This window comes from Podarcis tiliguerta, assembly GCF_965153285.1.
Source record: "Podarcis tiliguerta genome assembly, chromosome: 7".
Classification (NCBI taxonomy): domain Eukaryota; kingdom Metazoa; phylum Chordata; class Lepidosauria; order Squamata; family Lacertidae; genus Podarcis; species Podarcis tiliguerta.
Window position 1 is genome coordinate 87,943,967 of NC_139540.1, and position 23,322 is coordinate 87,967,288.

The 23,322-nt window shown below is 45.8% G+C and overlaps 1 protein-coding gene across 12 annotated transcripts; it reads left to right on the forward strand.

The window, feature by feature from the left end:
* The first annotated feature begins 227 nt into the window (after nt 1-227).
* On the forward strand, nt 228-13,654 carry ATPSCKMT (ATP synthase c subunit lysine N-methyltransferase). 12 transcript variants are annotated; one of them, XM_083448827.1, is made up of 6 exons: nt 228-469; nt 1,280-1,500; nt 5,374-5,669; nt 9,466-9,603; nt 11,929-11,979; nt 13,071-13,654. In XM_083448827.1, the coding sequence occupies exons 2-6, from the start codon at nt 1,488-1,490 to the stop codon at nt 13,269-13,271; spliced, it is 699 nt and encodes a 232-aa protein (XP_083304953.1). In that variant the 5' UTR covers nt 228-469; nt 1,280-1,487; the 3' UTR covers nt 13,272-13,654. The 12 variants fall into 12 exon arrangements, with proteins under 12 accessions (XP_083304953.1, XP_083304962.1, XP_083304958.1 ...); XM_083448832.1 differs by having other exon boundaries at nt 369-497; XM_083448831.1 differs by lacking the exon at nt 228-469 and adding an exon at nt 649-794.
* The last annotated feature ends 9,668 nt before the right edge of the window (nt 13,655-23,322 follow it).

Sequence of the window (23,322 nt, forward strand, 5' to 3'; positions counted from 1 at the left end):
AACAAATCTACGTCGTTTCTTTTGTATACCGTCTTCCTGTGTTGGTCTACGCGAGGCGGTTTACAAGGAAGCGAACCAACATGCGCCACGAAGATCGCAGTTCTTATAACGGACCCGCATCCAATACAAATAAGTCCCAGCAAAAACAAGCCCCTGTCAGCACCTCGTCCATCATCTGAGATGATGTCTGTCTCTGCCGCCGCCTTCTCTCCGGCAGAGGGCGCCAGTCTCAGCTCAACTAAAGCCCTGGATTTCTCCATGTTCTCTGCGGGCAGCTCCCACCTCCAGGGCTTTGCGAGCCTGAAAGCTTTTGTTGTGCCCCTCTGCGGTTTTCCTACCTCTATGCGCCAACCAGCCTAGGCGGGGCGGGGGAGGGAAATCCTGGATTCGGAAGCCGAGGCTGCCCTTTCCCCCCTGCGGCCTCGCTTCGAGGAGCAGCCAGGTGGCGGAGGCTCTTCTGAACTCGACGGTATCCTTGGGCTTTGCAGTGGATGCAGGCAAGGAATCCCTTCACTCCGGGGGACGCCCTGTTCCCCCCCCCTTCGGGGACCACAATGGTGCCGTCTGCCCGGAGTGGCGGCCTCCCTGAGGCTTCTGCCCGGAGTTGGCGCGCTGGGCGTCCCTCCCTCCCTGCCCGGCAGGCGGGCTCTGCGCGGGGCCCGGGAGTCTTGGGAGTTCTGTTTCGGAATCCCGGCGCCTTTCTTTTCCCTCATCGGGGCCGCTCTTTGCCCCCCTCTTTTCCCTTTCCCCGCCGCCCTCCTCCCTCTTTCTTCGAAATTGTGGCAAATGGCCAGGTAAGGTTTGACCCAGATGAAGCCACGGGTCCGACAACAACGGCCTACTAATTTAGTAACAAGCTGCAAGAATGAGTGATTTCCAGTGCAATATACTACAACTATAAACTAAGTATAAAGAGGAAAATAAAATCGGAATAAAAAAAATCCAACACATGCAAACTCAGGGTTTAGATTTTGAAGTAAAGGGCTTTATCCAGTTGGTACTCTGGCAGGCAAGGGTTTTTTTATCGGAGTTGTCTGCTAATGGAGGGGGAGGGCAAGCAGTTTTTGCCAGTTCCCCCTTGCATCCATCTTAAGACATATTTTGGAGGGTTCCACCAACTGTCCAGAACAGATATTTGGAGTGCAGGGAGGTGACGGGGGGGGGGGAGAGAGAAAGAATTTGCAAAAATTGCTGCCCCTTCCATTAGCAGACACCTCTGCTGAAGCAATAGTGCATCGACAACTACTTGGAAATAAGTTTTATTAATTTTCAATTGCAGAAATCCAGTATAGACCTTATTACAGTGGAGCCTCGACTTACATAAGCCTCTTCTTGCGAACATTCCAAGTTGCATCCGCAGCAAACCTGGAAGTAAACACCAGGTTTGCTGTGATTCGCGCATGCGCGGAAGTGGCTGCCGCTGAATGTGCACATGCACAGGATGCCTCTTCTAGCGACTCGTTTCGACCAGCAAAAGGAACTCCGGAATGGATTATGTCCGTAAGTAGAGGTTCCACTGTATATCAATACCAAATTACAATGCCAATTCAAATACAAATCAATAACATAACCAATTATAAAATTTAAGTGGCCCCCTGCATGCTGTACTTCAAGGTCTACTAATTCCCTTTAATTCTGCTTCCAAACTATTAATCCAATTACAATCCAATCTTGATAAAATCCCTTATATCACAGTTACAATGATTTAACTTCAATTTGTATTAACACATTTAGTAATATATAAGTTCGCTAGTGAAGTTATCCTTTCTTCTTCCTGTGTCAGGTATTAATCTTAATCAATTGTTATTTTATGTCTTTGTAAATATTATACCCATCTTGGTTGTTCCTGGTCTCCTTCGTGCCTTACGGCGCTGTTGACTCGGTGTCACTCTAAAGAGATCTCTCCTATTTTGTTCTCTAAGCCCTCTGATTGCAGCCTTAAAATTCCATCGCCATTACTTTCAGTCCTGGGGGGGGGGGGTCCCTGACGCCCTGCCAAAGCCCTGGCAAGCCTCCAAGCTCTCCCTTCTCTGTCCAGCTGAAGAAATTAGCTAAAATTACTCGTAGAAGAGTGATCTGGTGCCCCGCCAAAGCCTTGGCAAGTCCTCAAAGTCCAATCCGTCCTCCCCTCAATCTCGGGAAAAAATAAGAATTAACTCAGTAGATTCCCAGTCTTTTTAAAATTATTCCATACTGTTACGTTTCCCTCACACAGTTCCATTTGTCATTGTAATCCATATCTATACTCCCGTCTCCCTTCATCTTCACTTGCTATATGAAAAAAGAATTGGGGGGGCTTTCTTGGGGGCGTTGCTGAGTCTTTTATGTAACAAAGTATTTATAATGAAGCCATTGGCTCCCCTCTGCAACACATACCATTTTTTAGATCGAATGAAGTCATCATTCGAATTTAAATCTGTACGACCTTGTCATACCTCATGTTACGTCCGCTTCATGTTACGTTCTCTCAGGTTACGTCCTGCGGCGACCTGGAAGTACCGGAAAGAGTTACTTCCAGGTTTCGCCACATGCGCAGAAGCGCAAAATGATGTCATGCACAGAAGCGGCGAATCGCAACCCGCGTGTGTGCAGACGGGCCTCCGAAACGGATCCCGTTCGCAACCAGAGGTACCACTGTATTTCAATTCAGCAATCCTTAATCTTGTCCCATCATTACCAGCACACATCTGTGCATTAATCTGTGCATTAATCCTAATTAAATTCTTAATGAACAGAAGAACTGCTCCTTCTTAATGGCGCTGTTGGAGGATTACCAACAGGTGAAGTGCTTTTTCATTCAGCGCCTCCCTGCCTCCCGCATTCCATGTCAGAGCGAAAGCCAGATGATCTGCGAGTGAAACTCGCCCCCAGGGTTGGGGGAGTTTACAAAGATAATTACCCTCAGTCATCTTTGTTTATTCCTTCGCCACCAATCTCCCGTTGTTGTGGGAGCTGCACCATTGAGGCAACTGGAACCGGAAGCTGCAATAACTACTTGGATTCTTGAGAGTTTAAAAAGCCCAGGAAAAGAAAAACATTTTGCCCGATACTGAAAAGTGTACCCCCACCCCAAAAGAGATACCCATTCGCTGATGGAAGATAATCTCAGTGTCTGGCTTGGGACATATGGGAGGAGACAGTCCCAGGCTGTTTAGGACTTTACAAGTCAGCATCAGCACCTGGAACTGAGTCTGGAAACAGACTGGAAGCCAATGCAGATGACAGCACTATCATAATATGATAAGGACGCGGGTGGCACTGTGGTCTAAACCGCTGAGTCTGAGCTCCCGTTGCTCTGTCCCAGCTCCTGCCAACCTAGCAGTTCGAAAGCATGCCAGTGCAACTAGATAAATAGGTACCGCTGTGGCAGGAAGGTAAATGGCGTTTCTGTGCACTCTGGCTTCCATCACAGTGTCCTGTTGCGCCAGAAGCAGTTTAGTCCTGCTGGCCACATGACCCAGAAATCTGTTTGTGGACAAACGCCAGCTCCCTCGGCCTGAAAGCGAGAAGAGCACTGCAATCCCATAGTCACCTTTGACCAGACTTAACCGCCCAGGGGTCCTTTACCTTTAGCTAATATGGTTAGATGGGCCAGCCCCAGTTAACAGTCTTACAACCCTATTTTGGAGAAGCTGAAGTTTCTGGCCTGTTTTCAAAGGCAGAACCACAAATGCTGCACTGAATTTGTCCAAAGGGTAGATTACCAGAACGTGGATAACCAAAGCAGATAAATCCATGTAGATAGGATTGCAGTTGGCAAATCAGCAAAAGCTGATAAAAGGTATTCCAGGCCAGGCTTAGATGTTTTTGACTTCCAATACAGTGGTACCTCGGGTTAAGTATTTAATTCGTTCCGGAGGTCCGTTCTTAACCTGAAACTGCTCTTAACCTGAAGCACCACTTTAGCTAATGGGGCCTCCTGCTGCCACTGAGCCGCCGGAGCACGATTTCTGTTCTCATCCTGAAGCAAAGTTCTTAACCTGAAGCACTATTTCTGGGTTAGCGGAGTCTGTAACCTGAAGCGTATGTAACCTGAGGTACCACTGTATTACATTCTATTATCTTGCTGCATAGCTGTTTGTGGCCATTGTTTCCCCCCCCCGTCTTGTTACTATAAAGGTTCTTTCATATGCCATACAGTGCACATCATGAATATTCACAGCCCAATCCTATGCAAAATGGGGGATAACAAGGGCTGTTGGAATCAGCAGGTCTAACTCTCCATAGGGTAGAGCAGATGGCCTTCAATAAATGTCTCTGGTCTACAGAATGTGGCTTGTGGCATATTCTGCAGCGTGTGGGGCTTACAGATGAGTAGGCCTGCACAGGGTTAGACTGCTCATTTTGTTGCAGAACTTGCAGTGAAATGAGCAGCCTAATCCTATGCATGCTTCTCACATGTAAGTCCCATTCAGATCAGTTGGACCTGCTTCTGAATAAACAAGCTTAGGATCAGGCTGAGTGTTTCTGAATTCTCAGTGATTCTGATAATGCATTCAAAAGGAGTATATTTGCATAGTGAGCTTATATATCATATGATGTTTTCCAGATTTCCCCCCCCCCATTGCAAATAGAATCCAATTTACGAAGGATCATTAACATTTCAAGTGTTAGAACACCAATGAATGTTACAGTAGAAATGCCAAAGGAAATATTTCTGATGAGAGATCATCCTTCATTATTCAGATCCTGCGAGACTGGGTAGTATGTATTAATACTAGATTGTGTATGTATATTTTGTACTGTTTAAATGAGAACAGAACTGAGGCATAATTCAGTTTCTCTCATAATTCATTTTTGTTAATACAATTTGAGGCAGTGTTGACAAGAGGCACAGTCCAGAAAGGAAATTGATGTTTTAAATTAGAAAGCAGAGGCATGATATTCCCAAAGCCAGGAATTTTTAAATCCTGCTGCTGTGAATGCGAGAGATTTAAACATGAACTTCATGTATAATTAACTAATGAAATTTGCTGCTACAAGATGTGGTGGCCCATCACTCAGACAGCTTTAAACGGGAATTAGATAAATTTGTGAATGGTAAATTTATCTAATCCTTAATGGACCCTCCTTGTTCAGAGTCTGGATACCTTTGAATGCCAGTTTGTTGTTGTTTAGTTGATTAGTCATGTCCGACTCTTCGTGACCCCATGGACCAGAATGCCCATTAGTGAGGGACAAACAGCGGGGGGGGGGGGGGGGCTGTTGCCATTATGCCTTCTCAAATATATCTGAATTGTCTGTGCTGGAAACAAGATGTAAGATTGGACAGCCTGATCCAGCAGGGCTCTTTCTCATATAATATCTCCTGTTGAAATTGGGGTGTAAGAATATAAGCTTAATAGGCATTCTCTTGTGCTTTCCCTTTTCTAGGTATTTTTGGTATGCCGGAAAAACTTTCTGGAGGCAACACAGCACAAGACATGATGCCATTGATGACCTCTGATGAGGGCCCTAAACAAAGGAACTGGGGCTTACTGGTCACCGGCGTTATTGGTGGGACATTAGTGGCCCTGTACTCTGTTGCCACGCCATTTATTGCTCCTGCGCTGAGGAGGCATTGCCTGCCATATGTCCCTGCAACTTCAAAGCAGGTTGAAAATGTCCTGAGGATGCTAAAGGGCAGAAATGGACCCCTGGTTGATATCGGTAGTGGTGATGGGCGCATTGTGAGTCAAAGTCAGGTTTTGTTCTTGTTGGAGCCATGCTAGTGCATGTCGACCTTTGTGGCACTGTGCTCAAAGTGTATGTAGCTTTCATACAGGGCTAGGACTGGGTGAGACGTAGGAACACATGAAGCTGCTTTGACGGATCCATTGGCGCATGCAGTCCTGTCTTGTTTGGTCTCATTGGCAGCAGCTCCCAGGCAGAGGTTTCTTTCCCAGTCCTGCTACCTAAATCTTTTAATTGGAGATGTTTCCAGTTGACTTGCCAATCATGAGCATTGCATTTGAACTATAAAGCACATCAGTAGAGCTGCCAGCTGCCGTCCAGTGTCCCCTGCCACACACACATGGGCACTTTAAAATCTGCTGCTAAGTCGGGTGTTGAAGCACCTCAACTTTTCCTGCCCTGTCCACCATCCCAGGCATTTTGCACACTCCCTGCTGCTCTAGCAGTTGGGACTCCATGTCAAAAGGACAAGAGGAAAAATGAGAGGGAGGCAGAGTTTCTGTGACTTCTTAACTTCCTGGTTTAGGCTTCCATTCTAACCCCCAGCCTGGCAGGGCTTTGCAGAGCGGTGCTGCTGCAGTCACAGGCTGGTTGCTGAGGGATGATGATGGCTGGGCGTCATCCCTGTGCCAGGTCCAGCCGGGCCCAGCAGTTGGGTTGAGATCAGGCCTAAGCCAGTGATGACTGTGAGATTAGCTCGATAATAATAATAATAATAATAATAATAATAATATTATACCCCACCCATCTAGGCGGCTTCCAGCAGAATATTAAAATACAATGATTCATCTAGTATTAAAAGCTTCTTTAAACAGGGCTGCCCTCAGATGTCTTCTAAAAGTCCGATAGTTTATTCCTTTGACATCTGATGGGAGGGCGTTCTACAGGGTGGGCACCACTACCAAGAAGGTCCTCTACCTGGTTTCCTGTAACTTCACTTCTCGCAATGAGGGAACCACCAGAAGGCCCTCGGAGCTGGACCTCAGTGTCCGAGCAGAACGATGGGGGTGGAGACGCTCCTTCAGGTATACTGGGCCGAGGCCATTTAGGGCTTTAAAGGTCAGCACCAACACTTTGAATTGTGCTTGGAAACGTCCTGGGAGCCAATGTAAGTCTTTCAGGACCATAGTTACATGGTCTCGGTGGCTGCTCCCAGTCCCCAGTCTAGCTGCCACATTCTGGATTAGTTGTAGTTTCCTGGTCACCTTCAAAGGTAGCTCCATGTAGAGCGCATGGCAGTAGTCATGTAGAGCCATGTAGAGCGCATGACAGAGTAGTACCACTCGGGCGAGACAGTTCACAGACAGGTAGGGTCTCAGCCTGCGTACCAGATGGAGCTGGTAGACAGCCGCCCTGGACACAGAATTGGCCTGTGCCTTCATGGACAGTCCAAAATGACTCCCAGGCTGCGCACCTGGTCCTTCAGGGGCACAGTTACCCCCGACAGGACCAGGGAGTCCTCCACACCAGCCCGCCCCCTGTCCCCCCAAAACAGTACTTCTGTCTTGTCAGGAGTCTACCTCAATCTGATAGCCGCCATCCATCCTCCAACCGCCTCCAGACACTCACACAGGACCTTCACCGCCTTCACTGATTCCGATTTAGAAGAGAGGTAGATTCATCAGATCCTAGAGTGGTTCAGCCCTGCCTGCTCCCCCCCCCCCCCCCGGAATGCCTCATTTGGAAGCTGGCAGGAGACCATCTTATCTGGAAGAGCCCTGGAGGAAGGGTGGTTTGGATTTCTCTGACCACCTCTCAGCAGGCATGTGGGCAATGGGACCAAGGGTGGAGCATGATGGAAGAAGTTGCAGCTCTTGTCTTTTTAAACCATTGCAGGAGAAAATACATTATCAGGCAACCCTGATAGAAGTGGCTCCAAACAATTGCATCACCTGCTTGTTATGAACAAATTGACAGATTCCCGTTAAAGTGAATAGCCAAATCGATTTATTCAGATATTTGCAAGGCTGAGATCTGCAATTGAACAGATAATTGCTTCAACAAGAAAACATTCCTTTTATGATTCCTATCGTATATATAGGTGAAACTCGAAAAATGAGAATATCTTGGAAAAGTTCATTTATTTCAGAAATTCAACTTAAAAGGTGAAACTAATATATGAGATAGACTCATGACATGCAAAGTGAGATGTGTCAAGCCTTTATTTGTTATACTTGTGATGAGTATGGCGTACAGCTGATGAAAACCCCAAATTAACAATCTCAGAAAATTAGAATATTGTGAAAAGGTGCAGTAGCTATTCAATCCATAACACCTGCAATGGGTTCCTGAGCCTTTAAATGGTCCCTCAGTCTGGTTCAGTAAGAAGCACAATCATGGGGAAGGCTGCTGCCTTGACAGTTGTGCAGAAAGCCATCATTGAGACCCTCCATAAGGAGGGAAAGCCTCAAAAGGTAATTGCAGAAGAAGTTGGATGTTCCCAAAGTGCTGTATCGAAGCACATTAATGGAAAGTTTTTTGGAAGGGAAAAGTGTGGAAGAAAAAGGTGCACAAGCAGCAGGGATGACCGCAGCCTGGAGAGGATTGTCAGAAAAAGACCACTCAAACGTATTGGGGACTTTCACAAGGACTGGACTGAGGCTGGAGTTAGCCACCACACAGAGATGGATCATGGAGATGGGCTTCAAATGTTGTATTCCTCTTGTCAAGCTGCTGCTGAACAAGAAACAACGTCAGAAGTGTCTTACCTGGGCTAAAGAAAAAAAGAACCGGTCTGTTGCTCAGTGGTCCCAAGTCCTGTTTTCTGATGTGAGCAACTTTTGCATCTCATTTGGAAACCAAGGACCAGGAGTCTGGAGGAAGAATGGGGAGGCACACAATGCCAGATGCTTGAAGTCTAGTGTGAAGTTTCCACAGTCTGTGTTGATTTGGGGAGCCATGTCATCAGCTGGTGTTGGTCCCCTGTGCTTCATTAAGTCCAGGGTCAACACAGCCGTCTACCAGGAAATTTCGGAGCACTTCATGCTTTCTTCTGCAGATGAGCTTTATGGGGATGCTGATTAAATTTTCCAGCAGGACTTTGTCACTGCCCACACTGCCAAAAGTACCAAAACCTGGTTCGGTGCTCATGGGATTACTGTGCTTGATTGGCCAGCAAACTCGTCTGACCTGTATCCCATAGAGAATCTATGGGGCATTGCCAAGAGAAAGATTAGAGACATGAGACCGAGCAATGCAGAAGAGCTGAAGGCTGCTATTGAAGCATCCTGGTCTTCCATAACACCTCAGCAGTGCCACAGGCTGATAGCATCCATGCCACGCCGCATAGAGGCAGTAATTGATGCAAAAGGGGCCCAAACCAAGTACTGAGTACATATGCATGCTTCTGCTTCTCAGAGGTCCAATATTGCTCTATTTTGCAATCCTTGTTTTGCTGATTTCATTTAATACTCTAATTTTCTGAGATTGTTAATTTGGGGTTTTCATCAGCTTTACGCCATAATCATCACAATTATAACAAATAAAGGCTTGACATATCTCGCTTTGCATGTCATGAGTCTATCTCATATATTAGTTTCACCTTTTAAGTTGAATTACTGAAATAAATGAACTTTTCCACGATATTCTAATTTTTCAAGTTTCACCTGTACATGCAATAAAAATTAAGTCCCATTGAACTCTGTATACAATGCTATACATGCCTAAGATCCTGATGTATGTTTGCCTTATTTAAATTATTTCTGTATTTTCACAGAATACCAAGTTCTAATATTCGGTGTCCCAAGGAATCTGTTTATTTTACTGAACAAAGACTGATTTATCTTTTTGCAGGTAATAGCAGCTGCAAAAGTTGGATTCAAAGCTGTTGGTTATGAATTAAATCCTTGGCTCGTGTGGTATTCCAGGTACTGTGCCTGGAAAGAAGGAGTTCATCAGGATACCAAATTTTACATTTCAGACTTATGGAAGGTACGAGAACATTTACAACTATCAGCGATGCTAGTAAAATGGTCAGTTGCAATAATGAATATGGCTTTTAACTTTTTAAAAAATGCTGCATACTAATATTGAAATTCCAATGGGAAATAAGAATTGGAGCACACATATTAAATTAAATTAAAACCAGAGGCAAAATGGCAATTCTCCTTTCCCCCTTTCTTCAACCTTTTTGTTTGTGTCTGTCTTTGGGCCAAACTAGAGGCCGGGTAGCCCACCCATTAGGCAAGGTGGGGCGGCAAGATCCTCAGGAGCAGCAGATCTGGTCTCCAAGGGAGGCATCACCTGCTGCATCCTCCTCCTCGGATGCCAAATCTGCCCCCTCCTTTTCAGCCACCTCCTCAGTGCCACCTCCACAGCGGCCTTTTGGCAAATAGACTGCGGATCTCCTGCTACGCCTAGGGAGGAAATGGCGGGGGCTGCCTTCTAGGGTCTTCTCAACTCTGCACCTGCACAGTGTGATGCAGAGTGGGGCCCTTTCCCCCTGTGGCGGCCTTTGATTCCCACTCAACCATCAGATCAGGTAAATTTGATTCTCCCCTCCTTGTTCCTGATGTAGGTCTTCACTCACCCCTTCTTCCCTGATGGTGAAGGGGGCACTCCTTTGTGGCTTGCCTCAGGCACCAAAATGACTAGAGGTCATAAGAGCAGGTGGGTCTTTAGGTCTGCCACCTCCCAACGCCTGTCACAATCTGAATTTGCAGGGTGGGGTGGTTGCACTGTGCTGCTCTTTAGATAGGACACATAGAAGACTGGGTTTCTCTCTGGCTTTATGTACAAGCCCACATTCATTCAGTGCGAAGTCGTGTTGCTTTCCCCTTTGTAATGTCTATAAAAGACATCCTTTACTCTCCTTTAACACAACTAAACCTCTCTCTCCTGTAACTCTTTCAACACTCTCTGCTTGGTGTCTTCTCTCTTTTCTCTGTCTTGAATTCAACTTGCCTAATCTATTTTGCTCATCTTTAATGGTCACAGGACTCCTTTTTTCTGTTCTCCTTGTATTCTGTAAACTTGTTTCGTTGTCCTTTTGAAGCCCAAATGGCAAAAAGTTCTGTTTCTCTGGCTAAAAGTTATTATCTGAGCTGTGGGAACTGGAAGTTTTTGAATGCTGTTATCTTTTGTGTTTGTAACACTGGGATTTCATGGTGTTGTCTTTCTATTTTGTTTATTGTAGGCCACTTTGAGCTTTTGAGGAAAACAGCTAACAAACATTTCAAAGGAATTAAATTAATTTCCACTACTGAACCTCACCATTTCTTCCCAGTTGTTTGAATTCTTTATCTCCTGGTTTTGATCTGACTCTTTTCATTGCTGTATTTAAATTAATTGGCCATCCCCAACCCAGAACCCACAAGTTGTTTTGGAATACAAGTTCCATCAGAGTTAGTGAATAAGCTGGTTATCTTTTCACTGTTAATCTGGTATGTTCTCTTGAGAGTTAGTTGTTAAATGGCTGTGACTTTAAAAGAAACAGGAGCTTTTCAGAGGGTGGTAGACTAAGCAGTTCCTCTCATATAATATAATTATGTTTGAAATTCATGAAAATATAATGAAAGAGAAACATAAAAAGACTGGAACAGGATCTTTAATATTGGACCAGCCTACCAAATTATTTATTCCTTGTTAAATATTAGAAATATCTCTCTTTTTAAGAAACCTTAACCTATAAAGTTTGTTCTTGAGTGTAATATGATCAGTATCCCAGCTTAGAGACCAATCTAGGCTTCTTCCAATGGAAGTAAAGCCTAGGAAGAACACACAAAATGAATTGTTTAGAAGATAAGTTTAGAAAATGAGACTTTCATTTGCTTATGCAGCAGAAATTCAGGTATTTTTTAGTGGCAGGCAAGTCAAAGTAGCAAAACTCACCACCAGTTTCCTTCTGTCGTCCATATGTAGAAGCGGAGCAGGGATCTCCACTGCAGTGCATTGCTGCCATTAGGCAGCTGGAGCAAAATGTTTAATTTAACTTAAATACAGATTTTCTGATTCTTAGAGTGTAAAAGAAAGAACTAGATGTACTTTTTCATCACGCTACACACATATTCGACAGTGGAATTTGCTGCCAAGGAGTGTGGTGGAGTCTCCTTCTTTGGAGGTCTTTAAGCAGAGGCTTGACAACCATATGTCAGGAGTGCTCTGATGGTGTTTCCTGCTTGGCAGGGGGTTGGACTCGATGGCCCTTGTGGTCTCTTCCAACTCTATGATTATATGATTCTATATGGTCTGTACTAAGTAGACAGACAAACAGAATTTTTAGAGGATGAATATTTATGACTGCCTTTTTTTTAATAGGTCAGTTTTTCCCAGTACACAAATGTTGTTATATTTGGAGTACCTCAAATGGTAAGTTTCTGTTATTGAATCATAAAATTATTTAGAATGTTGGTATATAGAAATCAAGTAGAACCTTTTTAATGAATAGGTAGGACAGAATCCTTGTTTTATGTTTGGGGGGGTGAGGAGTAGAAACAGCTTATTAGAAAAGCTAACCAATAACCTGAAACTGACACGGGGACAAATAAAAGAGGACGTCTTCGCTCCAGTATGGCTCCCCTTTATCACATACACAGCCCAGCAAGACAACGTCAAGAACCCGCCGACAGCATACAAATCAGTCTGGCTTCCTTGACCCAACAAGTTCTCCTCTCCTCACAAAGGCAAACAAATCCCATCACAGGCAACCACAGACAGACAACCACTCCTTGGGCCCCCAGCCTCTCACTACCAAGGAAACGTAACCAGCGAATAGACACAAAACCCCACACGTACACTGCAAAATAAAAAAAAAATCACCCCCTCTTCCTGACCTTATACTGTACTCAACACTAATGTCCCATAACAAATGTAACTGATCAGTAGAAAAGACTGTACAACTTGAAAAAGGAGACAAGGCATGTCCTTTTGTAAAGCATGACAATCTTTAATAATAAAAATTTTAAAAGGGGTAGAAACTGCTGCTAAAATGTGAAACTCTCCAGAAGTCTCCCCACAACCATTCAAGTGCATAGAGCCTTCCTTCCTCTACAGAGTGCTTATCGCAGGCTACGTCTGCTGTGTCTTCTGCTCATTTGCTATCAACATTTCTGTACAGCCAGTGTCTTATTCCACACTCAGCAAACCTCTTTTAATTCTTGCATCCCTCTTCCAGCCCACTGAAGTCTTCCAAGGTGATTCTAAGGTTCTGCCGAAGTCTTCTGACATTTAGTCCTCACTTGATTTTATAATTCCATACATTGTTTGACATGCATGTTCCACAGTAGGTCGTCCCTTGCCTAACTTCGAAATAAATTGGCAGTTCCTGGATGTTCTCTGTCAAGCACTGGAAAGCTTATGTTTTATATACCCAGTTAGTTATTCGTGTACATATCCTAGTGCTGAACACCATGTCCTCCCCACCGTCTGAAGGGGTTTTGTGTGGTTTTGTTCCTTCACAGATGCCGCAACTAGAGAAGAAGCTTGGAGAAGAGCTGGCGTCAGATGCCAGGGTCATTGCCTGCCGCTTTCCCTTCCCCCACTGGAGACCAAAGCACAGCTTTGGAGAGGGCATTGATGCTGTGTGGGCATATGATTCAGAATCCTTTGGAATGAAAGAAGAAAATGATTTGATTAAGACTAAGTGCATTCTTTCCAATTAGTTTAAATTCCAGATGTATTGCACTGGTGCCTTTAAACGGTGAATGTGGGCATCTTATAGATAGTATTGTGTCTCTTAGGCAGGTGGGAGAATATTTCACTAGTGGTAGCACTAAATGCTTCCTGAATATTTCCTGTATCTTGCCAAGGAGGGCTTCAGCCATGTAAAATACTTGTACAATCCCCCCCCCCACCCTAGTCATGGTTAGGTGGGATATAGCTTTAATTTAAAAAGTAAATGACAGAATTATGACTTACCAATTCTTAAAAATGCACTGGTAAAATGTGTCCTCAGTTATATGTGTATTTCACTCTAATGCATAATCAATTGTAATATCTAACAAGGTTTTATTAAAAATTGGGCTGTCTGATACAGCTAACTTTCCTTTGAGTATTCTTTGTGCTTTACGATTAGATGAAGACCTTAGACACGCTTCCTCTGAAGCAGGTCTCTCCCTCGCTGCTTGCTCTTCTACCTTTCCTACTCAATACACTTCCACTTCGTCAGAACAAGAAACTATATTGCCACATTTTATTTAAAGTGCCTGCCAGGGTGCAGGGCCACAGAAAGAGTACACAGTAGGGTGTGTGTGTGACTGGAGTTACAAATCAGTACAAAGCATCAGAAGAAGCAGCCAATGGGAGGAGTTCAGCATCATGCTAAGTTAAAGTCACTTGGCGGTATACTAGTTGCACCAGGGAAGGGAAGGAAGCCAGCATGGTTCTGCTGGCTGGTTGTATAGCAGATTGATGTAGCCCCAACACTTCTGGTTGCACAGCAAGCTTCTGCATCCGTTGCACTGGATTTCATATTGTAGAACCATTATTTTTGCCTTTACTCCAGTGCAACAGCTCCTTGAACCAGTACTCAGAGAATGTTGAGTCCAGGCCAGTATGTTGAAATGAAGATGATGCAATTGATTAAATGGTTTTGACAAAAGGCAGCGTAATGATGATACAGAGAACTGCCAAGTGCTTGTAGGTCATCCCAGTCTCATTGCACATATAAACAATAACATAACTCAAATGAAGCAGGATGAGATCTCCAGGATTGAACCTCATTTCATACTTCTTCAGCAAATGGAGAAATATGCAGATCGCATGGAACCTGAAGCCAGCACTGCTATCAAGTACGCTAGCTCTCTTATAAACCAGGCATAGCTCCTCCCCTTCAAAGTTTCCCTCTTGTCTTATTGTGTTTGCGAACCTTTTAACACAGTTGGCTAAGCTGGTGCTTTGTCACAAAATATTCATGACCATCACAACTGCAAAGCTGTCAGAAAGTTTGTGCTATAACTTCTGTGATGGAAAGGAATGTTGTCAGATTTGTTGCTGGGAATACAACTTCACACAGGCTCTTGGGACAGAAGTAACTTTGTGGATGATAAAGTCTCAGAAGAAATTAAAAAAACTAGGGAAGTTCAAGGATAGAAAAGAGTACAGAGAAGCAATAAGAGCCAAGAAATTGGACCTTTGAAGAAACCAACCAAATCTTGGACTGTAGGCTTTTCATTAGAATTTATAGGCAGTACTAAGTTTGATTCTTCCCCAGAAGCATTAGTCTTAAACCCAAATACAGTGGTACCTCAGGTTGCATACGCTTCAGGTTACAGACTCCGCTAACCCAGAAATAGTGCTTCAGGTTAAGAACTTTGCTTCAGGATGAGAACAGCGGCGGCACAGCAGCAGCAGGAGGCCCCATTAGCTAAAGTGATGCTTCAGATTAAGAACAGTTTCAGGTTAAGAACGGACCTCCGGAACGAATTAAGTACTTAACCCAAGGCACCACTGTAGGTGTTTTTTGCTTTTCCTGAGTCCTTCCCTATCCTGAGATAGTCCCTCCTTTTTTATTTTCCATATCTGTGAAAGGGTACAAAAGAGTTTGTAAGAGAGTGGACATTGGGCGACTTTGCATACAACCTAATCACAGATTGTTAATGACTTGCTATATAATGTTATTCATATGTCAGTGTCAGGGATAATCATCCAGCAACACATTCCCATTCATATTCTGCTACATCTAGTCATGCAGAACTGCATGTAGCTAGAGTGGAATTCGGGCAAGAGTCTTGCTGTGCAGCATGGGCAGGCAATGGATCTGCGAACACAACAAGATGGGGAGCATCTAGCGGTTGCCTTGGCAACAAGGACCATTTCCCCTCCCCGCATGTGAGAGCTTTATTTGGTCATAGCAACATTGTCAGGAACCAAACGTAATATGAACCCTGATTGGTATGGATCACCTGCAGCAAAGAAGTCCTAAAGCAGACCAGCGTCCTAAAGCAGCATTGTTCTGGGGCTGTGAACCAGCATAAAGAAAGAAAGATTGGGGAGGGAATAAGCTTTTTGGCCCCTTTCAAAACTCAGGGTGTTGTTTTTTAATGTGAGCATTTGTGTGCATGTGAATAAGATGGGTGACATAAAAAAATTGTGAAGGTGTATGTATAATTTGATGGGACGCGGGTGGCGCTGTGGGTTAACGCCTCAGCGCCTAGGGCTTGCCGATCGAAAGGTCGGCGGTTCGAATCCCCGCGGCGGGGTGCGCTCCCGTTGTTCGGTCCCAGCGCCTGCCAACCTAGCAGTTCGAAAGCACTCTCGGGTGCAAGTAGATAAATAGGGACCGCTTACTAGCGGGAAGGTAAACGGCGTTTCCGTGTGCGGCTCTGGCTCACCAGAGCAGCGATGTCATGCTGGCCACGTGACCCGGAAGTGTCTTCGGACAGCGCTGGCCCCCGGCCTCTTTGAGTGAGATAGGCGCACAACCCTAGAGTCTGGCAAGACTGGCCCGTACGGGCAGGGGTACCTTTACCTTTTTATGTATAATTTGACTAAAAAGTTGTAGGCATGGCCCATCTTATGTTGTTAAGCTTTTTCTACACACACCTAATCTATGCTTCCTTCCGTAGTTTTCTTAGAAAAGGATTATATTTACTGTTGGCAGGAAAGCACGCTCCACCTATGTAACCATGTTCATTAGCAGGTGCTGAAGTGCTCCAGAAATCTTTCAAAAATAATTGCTTTTTTAATGAGTAGCTTCATGTGGGTATAGAATTTCAGCATGGCAGCATATTTATTAGTACTAATAATAAAGGACAAAAGTGGTAAGGACCTAACAGAAGCAGAAGACATCAAGAAGAGGTGGCAAGAATACAGAGAGGAATTATACCAGAAAGATATGGATGGCTCGTACACCCCAGGTAGTGTGGTTGCTGACCTTGAGCCAGGCATCCTGGAGAGTGAAGTCAAATGGGCCTTAGAAAGCACTGCAAATAACAAGGCCAGTGGAAGTGATGGTATTCCAGCTGAACTATTTAAAATTTTAAAAGATGATGCTGTTAAGGTGCTACACTCAATATGCCAGCAAGTTTGGAAAACTCAGCAGTGGCCAGAGGACTGGAGAAGATCAGTCTACATCCCAATCCCAAAGAAGGGCAGTGCCAAAGAATGCTCCAACTACCGCACAATTGCACTCATTTCACACACAAGTAAGGTTATGCTTAAAATTCTACTAGGCAGGCTCAAGCAGTATGTGGACTGAGAACTCCCAGAAGTGTAAACTGGATTTAGAAGAGGCAGAGGAACCAGAGACCAAATTGCAAACATGTGCTGGATTATGGAGAAAGCTAGCGAGTTCCAGAAAGACATCTACTTCTGCTTCATTGACTATGTAAAAGCCTTTGACTGCGTGGACCACAGCAAACTATGGCAAGTTCTTAAAGAAATGGGAGTGCCTGATCACCTCATCTGTCTGCTGAGAAATCTCTCAGTTTCTGAGAAACAAGAAGCTACAGTTAGAACTGGATATGGAACAACTGATTTATTCAAAATTGGGAAAGGAGTATGACAAGGCTGTATATTGTCTCCCTGCTTATTTAACTTATATGCAGAATTCATCATGCGAAAGGCTGGGCTGGATGAATCCCTAAGCCGGAATTAAGATTGCTGGAAGAAATATCAACAACCTCAGATATGCAGATGACACAACCTTGATGACAGAAAGTGAGGAGGAATGAAAGAACCTTTTAATGAGGGTGAAAGAGGAGAGCGCAAAATATGGTCTGAAGCTCAACATCAAAAAAACGAAGATCATGGCCACTGGTCCCATCACCTGCTGGCAAATAGAAGGGGAAGAAATTGAGGCAGTGAGAGATTTTACTTTCTTGGGCTCCATGATCACTGCAGATGGTGACAGCAGCCACGAAATTAAAAGACGCCTGCTTCTTGGGAGAAGGGCAATGACAGGCCTAGACAGCCTCTTGAGAAGTAGAGACATCAAAGGTTCGTATAGTTAAAGCTATGGTTTTCCCAGTAGTGATGTATGGAAGTGAGAGCTGGACCATAAAGAAGGCTGATCGCCGAAGAATGGATGCTTTTGAATTATGGAGGAGCGATGAAGCTGGAGCTGGGTCTTCCACAAACGCTGGAAGAGGGCAACGGCTGAGGGCGTCGGCATGGCCCATCGATTTCCCCGGGCGATGGATGAGCCGGTAATGGTAGGCAGCCAGGAAAACAGTCCATCGCAGCATGCGCGGCGAGAGGACCGGTGGAGTTGGACGATCACTGGCGAGGAGGCCCAGGAGCGGCTTGTGGTCAGTGATGAGGTCAAAAGTCCTGCCGTAGAGGTATTCATGGAACCTCTTCACTCCAGCCACAAGTGCCAGTGCCTCCTTGTCGAGCTGGCTGTAATTCCGTTCAGTCAGACATAGCATCCTGGAAAAGTAAGCGAGCGGTGCTTCTCTTCCGTCTGGAAAACGGTGACTAAGGACAGCGCCGATGCCAAAAGGTGAGGCGTCGCAGGCAAGGACCAGCGGCCTGGCTTCACTGTACTGTACCAGCACACTGTCCGATGAAAGGAGAGCCTTGACAGCGTTGAAGGCGGCCGTCTCCCGATGACCCCAGGACCAAGGTGTCTTCGTGCTGAGAAGTTGGTGAAGAGGCTCAGCCACCGTGGCTTTGTGGGGCAGGAACATGTTATAAAAGTTCAGCAGTCCGTCTTGTTCTTCGGGATGGGGGTCTGCTGGATAGAGCGGATCTTGGATGCGGTTGGGTGAAGGCCGGAGGCATCGATAAATAGCCCAGGAATTCCACCTGTGGAATGGTGATCTGGTACTTCTCCCTCTTTACCTTGAGCCCGGCCTCCTGGAACCTGGTCAGCATGGCGCGGAGGCGCTCGAACAGCTGCTGGTGTGAATCTGCGGACACCAAGACGTCATCAAAATACGGTACCATGCCCAGAAGCCCTTGCAGGAGACGCTCCATAAGGCTTTGGAAGATGCCAGGAGCCACACTCACCCCAAACTGCAAACAGCAGCAATGGAATGCCCCTCGGTGGGTGACGATCGTCTGGGCTTCAGCAGTGGCATCATCAACGGGCAGTTGTTGATAGGCTTGGGCAAGGTCCAGCTTAGCAAAGACCTTACCCTCACCCAAGGAATGCAGCAGGTGTTGGACAACAGGAACTGGATAAGCGTGCTGCTGAAGTGCCTTGTTGATCGTGCACTTGTAGTCAGCGCAGATTCTCACCGACCCGTCCGGCTTGACAGGCATGACGATGGGGGTTTCCCACTTGGCGTGGTCAACCGGCTCCAAAATTCCTTGGGCGATCAGCTTGTCCAGTTGTTCGTCCACCTTAGCCTTGAGAACAAAGGGAACCCAGCGTGGCTTTAGCTTGATGGGGGCAACTTGTGGATCAAGGCTAAAGGAGATGGGCGTACCTGTATATTGCCCCAAAGTGCCGTCAAAAACCTCGGCAAAGTCTTTGACCAGACCCTCAGTCTCTGCGTTAGAGATGCAGTTGATGCCGGTGACTTCCAGGCCAAGGGCATCAAACCAGTCTAGCCCTAGGAGGCTTGGCCGCTGACCTTCGACCACCAGCAGCCGAGCAGGCCCAAAAAATCATTGAAGGCGATCCGGAACTGGCCAACGCCTACCACGGGAATGTCGTTTCCCTGGTAGTCTCTCAGGTGTACGCGGTGAGAGTCGAGTTGCCTTTTGGACACTCTGAGTACCAGTCTTTTGATGGTGCTCCAAGACACGATGGACAGAGCAGACCTGGTGTCGATCTCCATGTCACATGAAGCTCCTTCAATGAGCACCGTGACGTTCAGCTTGCGTTGCGTAGGCGAGTCGGTTTGGCCAATCGTGGTTCCAGACGGGCAGCAGCAGTTGGTGAGAGTGAAACAGCTTTCCTTGGCAGACTGGAGTGAAGACTTGGACTTGCGAGTTGGTGAAGGGGGGGTGTCAGACGGAGCCGATCGGCAGACCTTAGCGATGTGGCCCCTTCTGGAACACTTCCTACAGATGGCATCTCTGAATCGACACTTGGCATGGGAATGGTTGCCTCCGCAGCTGGCACATTCCGGTTGGCCCTTGGACTTCTGTTGGAACTTCCTGTGCTCCCGCTTTGTCTGGTGCACGTCATCGTCTTCACTGGAAGATGCCTCATCACTGCCGGCCTCTTCATGATGCACTGGAACTGGCTTCCTAGCAAGACGCGGGCTGCTGGCCTTGCGGCTTCTGAGGCCACAGCCTCCTCAATGGCTTTCTGTAGTGTGAAGTCTGGCTTGGTGAGGAGACGCCATTGCAGATGGATGTCCCGGACCCCGCAGACGATTTGATCCATCAGGGCATCATCTAAGTCTTGGAACTCACAGTGCATTGCAGCCTGTCTGAGAGCAGTGGTGTAGTTGTTAATTGACTCCCCCTCTGCCTGGTTCCGGTGGTAAAACGCATGGCGGGCAGCAATCTTGGACGGCTTTGGCGCGTAGTGGTTGCGGAGCTTCTCTTGGATCGTGTCCCATGGTGTTGCCTGGACTGCTTCAGGCGCAACCAATGCTCAGGCTGTCTCAAACACCTCAGGTCCACAGAGGCTGAGGAATAGGCCCCACTTCCGTTCCTTTGATACTGCTGTCAGCTCGTTGGCTTGGAGGTAGCAGTCGAACCGAGCGAGGTAGGAGTCCCATGATTCAGAGGCTGGCGCAAACGGCGGTAGAGGCACAAGTGAAGTCATGATTCCGATGCTGGCGTGAAGGGCGATGGATGGAACACAGTGCTCTAGCCAGAACAGTCAGCTCTGAATTGGTTCTGTCCAGTGATTTCGCTCAGTGATTTCGCTCTGTGATTCAGCTCAGTGATTCAGCTCAGTTCAGAGGATGGCCGCATCTGGCTGTGCTCTGATGCCCATCGATCCCATCCTCGTCGCCAGTGTTAAGTTGTGGGTTGACATAGCAGACGACACAGCGATTTCTCCAAAGCAGCTCTTTATTTTGTAAGCTGGAACAGAACTAAACTGAGGAGCTCAGTCAGCCTGCTTATATAGAGCTCCAGAACAATGTAACTGTTGCCATTTTCTAAAACTATCCAATCACTGAACGTCACTTTTCGATCCTTCATTTGCATAACTATCTACAGTATCCCCCTGCTGGCCCAGGGTGAGAACTTCAGTACATAACAGGCTCTTTAAGGCAACAAGCAGAAGCTTCTCTGGATGAGACCTTCAACCATTGCCTTCTACCTATAACAATTTCCAAGCCTGCTGATGCTCTTCAGGGCAACAAGTCATCTGGGAAACTTGCATTCCTCTCGTATTTGGCAGTGTCTGACAGCTGCCTTGCAACACAACCAGCTTCATATTTTCATTCAACCAACCAGGAAACATCTAATTGAATATAGATGGAAAAACCAGGTCTGATGAATTTTGAATTATGATGTTATATACCAATTTCTAACATTCAAATGTGTAAATTAAAGGGAAATTTGCATGGTTTGAATCCCACTCCCAAACTTCTAATGTTTTATGAGCTCTAGTTTTCATACCTTGTTTTTTCCAAAATAAAGCTAACAGATGTAGGTCTTCACAGTTTCACTAAAAGTAGAGTATGCTGGTCAAATATAACAAGTGTGAGTGTAGCATAGTGAGTATACAATGGGTAGAAGAAGCTATTGTGATTCAGTTAGCTGCACAAAGTTTGAACGGAATTCTTGGTTGTATTATGCAAGAAGTTTCAAGGTGGGACAAAGAAATGCTTTGGACTCCTGGTAGTTGTGTTGTACTGCAGAGTCCGCACATAAAATGCGTCAATCTTGTTTAAGAAGAATGGTTTAGCCCCCTCTTCACCGACAAAGATCTTCAGGCAAAGCTTTGTTTACAATCTCTCTCTCTCTCTCTCTCTCTGTCCGTCCTCTGTAGAGAGTAAAAGACAATAACATACAGCAGCTGTTTCTGGACTACAATTCCCATCATCCCTGACTACTGGTCCTTGCTGGCTAGGGAGGATGGGAGTTGTAGTCCAAAAACAGCTGGAGACCCAAACGTGGGAAACTCTGTCATGAGAGTATCAGAATAATAAAACTGCACCAATCTGATTCTTTTTCCTTGCAAGGCCCCTTAAGCATAATGGTGTCAGATTAAAGACATTCTGACTTGCAAAAGCTCATTCAGATTTATTGAATTCAAATATATTGCCTGACCAATGAAGTTATCTTTCATCAGATAACTATTACCGATATCTAAAAAACCAGTAAACTCAGTCAGCATCCACCAGGTTCTTAATTGATTCCACCAACCCTCGTTCCACCCATGGATATCCTGAGACAGATGGTTTTTTGGCGAAGGTTTTGATTATTATTTTATAATGTATATAAAACAGAGAGAACAATTATAACAGACAAAAATGAAAGATGAAAAACAAAACTATAAAATAGGCACATAGAATGAGTAGTTGCACATATTTTAACAAAGTCTAAGTAAAGAAAAGTAAAGACGTTCTCAGATCCTCAAGTCTAGCTCCAGATTTGCCAGCCTTGTGACGAGGGTTGCCTTGGAAATGATGCCAAAATCATATACAAAGTGTCTGGAGGTCCTTGTCCTTGTCCCATGAATGCTTTAATTGAGATTCCTGCATTGCAGGCGGTTGGACTAGATGACCCTTGGGGGTCCCTTCCAACTCTACAGTTCAACGATTCTACGATTCTATGAAATCTCAAAATAACGTGTGATTTTCTCCATAACAGCTATATTCCAGAGTGATCAGTACCAAGTGTCCAATGTAAGATTTAGGGCTGTTAGATGGCTGGTATTTTTAAAAGCGTAAAATAGGGCCAAGTAATGCCTACAATTGACTGGACTACGTAGGCATTGCCATCCAAACAATCAAGTAACAAAATAATTGGGAACAGCTCTCCTGAGCCCCAGAGCCTGAGATGCTGGCTGGAGTCTGGAGCTGAAAGGGGGCACCTGGCAGGGGCTGCAACCTGGTGGAGTGGGGCAAGACCTAAGAGTTCCCACCACCATGCGCAGAATCATAGGGTTGGAAGGGGCCACAAGGATTATCCAGTCCAACCCCTTTCAATGCAAGAATAGTTCACCCAACACGGGGCTCGAACTCACATCCCCCAGATTAAGAGTCTCGTGCTCTACCAGCTGAGTTACCCACCTACCACATAAGACAGGGGGAAACAGACTGCTTCCCAGGGACATCAGCTGGATTTCCTGGGCCGGCTGCACTACATATGGATTGGGCTGCCTGCATCCCCACATCCCACAATCTACTGAGTGATGAGACCTGCTGCTTATGTACATATATTAACTGAACCCAGCCTACCTCACAGGGCTGTTGCAAATATAAGAGTGGGGAGTGGGGGGAAACACAAGCAAGCTTGACACAAGCAAGCAAGCTGGGTGGGAAATCAAGAAAATCAAGAATATACAGCAAGTTGCAACAAATTTGTGCAGTTTCACAACTCTCAGCAAAACACATAAGGTAAAGGTACCCCTGCCCGTACGGGCCAGTCTTGACAGACTCTAGGGTTGTGCGCCCATCTCACTTAAGAGGCCATGGGCCAGCGTTGTCCGGAGACACTTCCGGGTCACATGGCCAGTGTGACAAAGCTGCATCTGGCGAGCCAGCGCAGCACACGGAAACGCTGTTTACCTTCCCGCCAGTAAGCGGTCCCTATTTATCTACTTGCACCCAAGGGTGCTTTCGAACTGCTAGGTTGGCAGGCGCTGGGACCGAATGACGGGAGCGCACCCCGCCGCAGGGATTCGAATTG

Bases quoted from the DNA above. Each gene is read 5' to 3' on its own strand.
- ATPSCKMT (XM_083448827.1), top strand. The intron at 5,670-9,465 runs GTGAGTCAAAGT...ATCTTTTTGCAG, and splicing joins GTAGTGGTGATGGGCGCATT to GTAATAGCAGCTGCAAAAGT. The intron at 9,604-11,928 runs GTACGAGAACAT...TTTTTTTAATAG, and splicing joins ACATTTCAGACTTATGGAAG to GTCAGTTTTTCCCAGTACAC.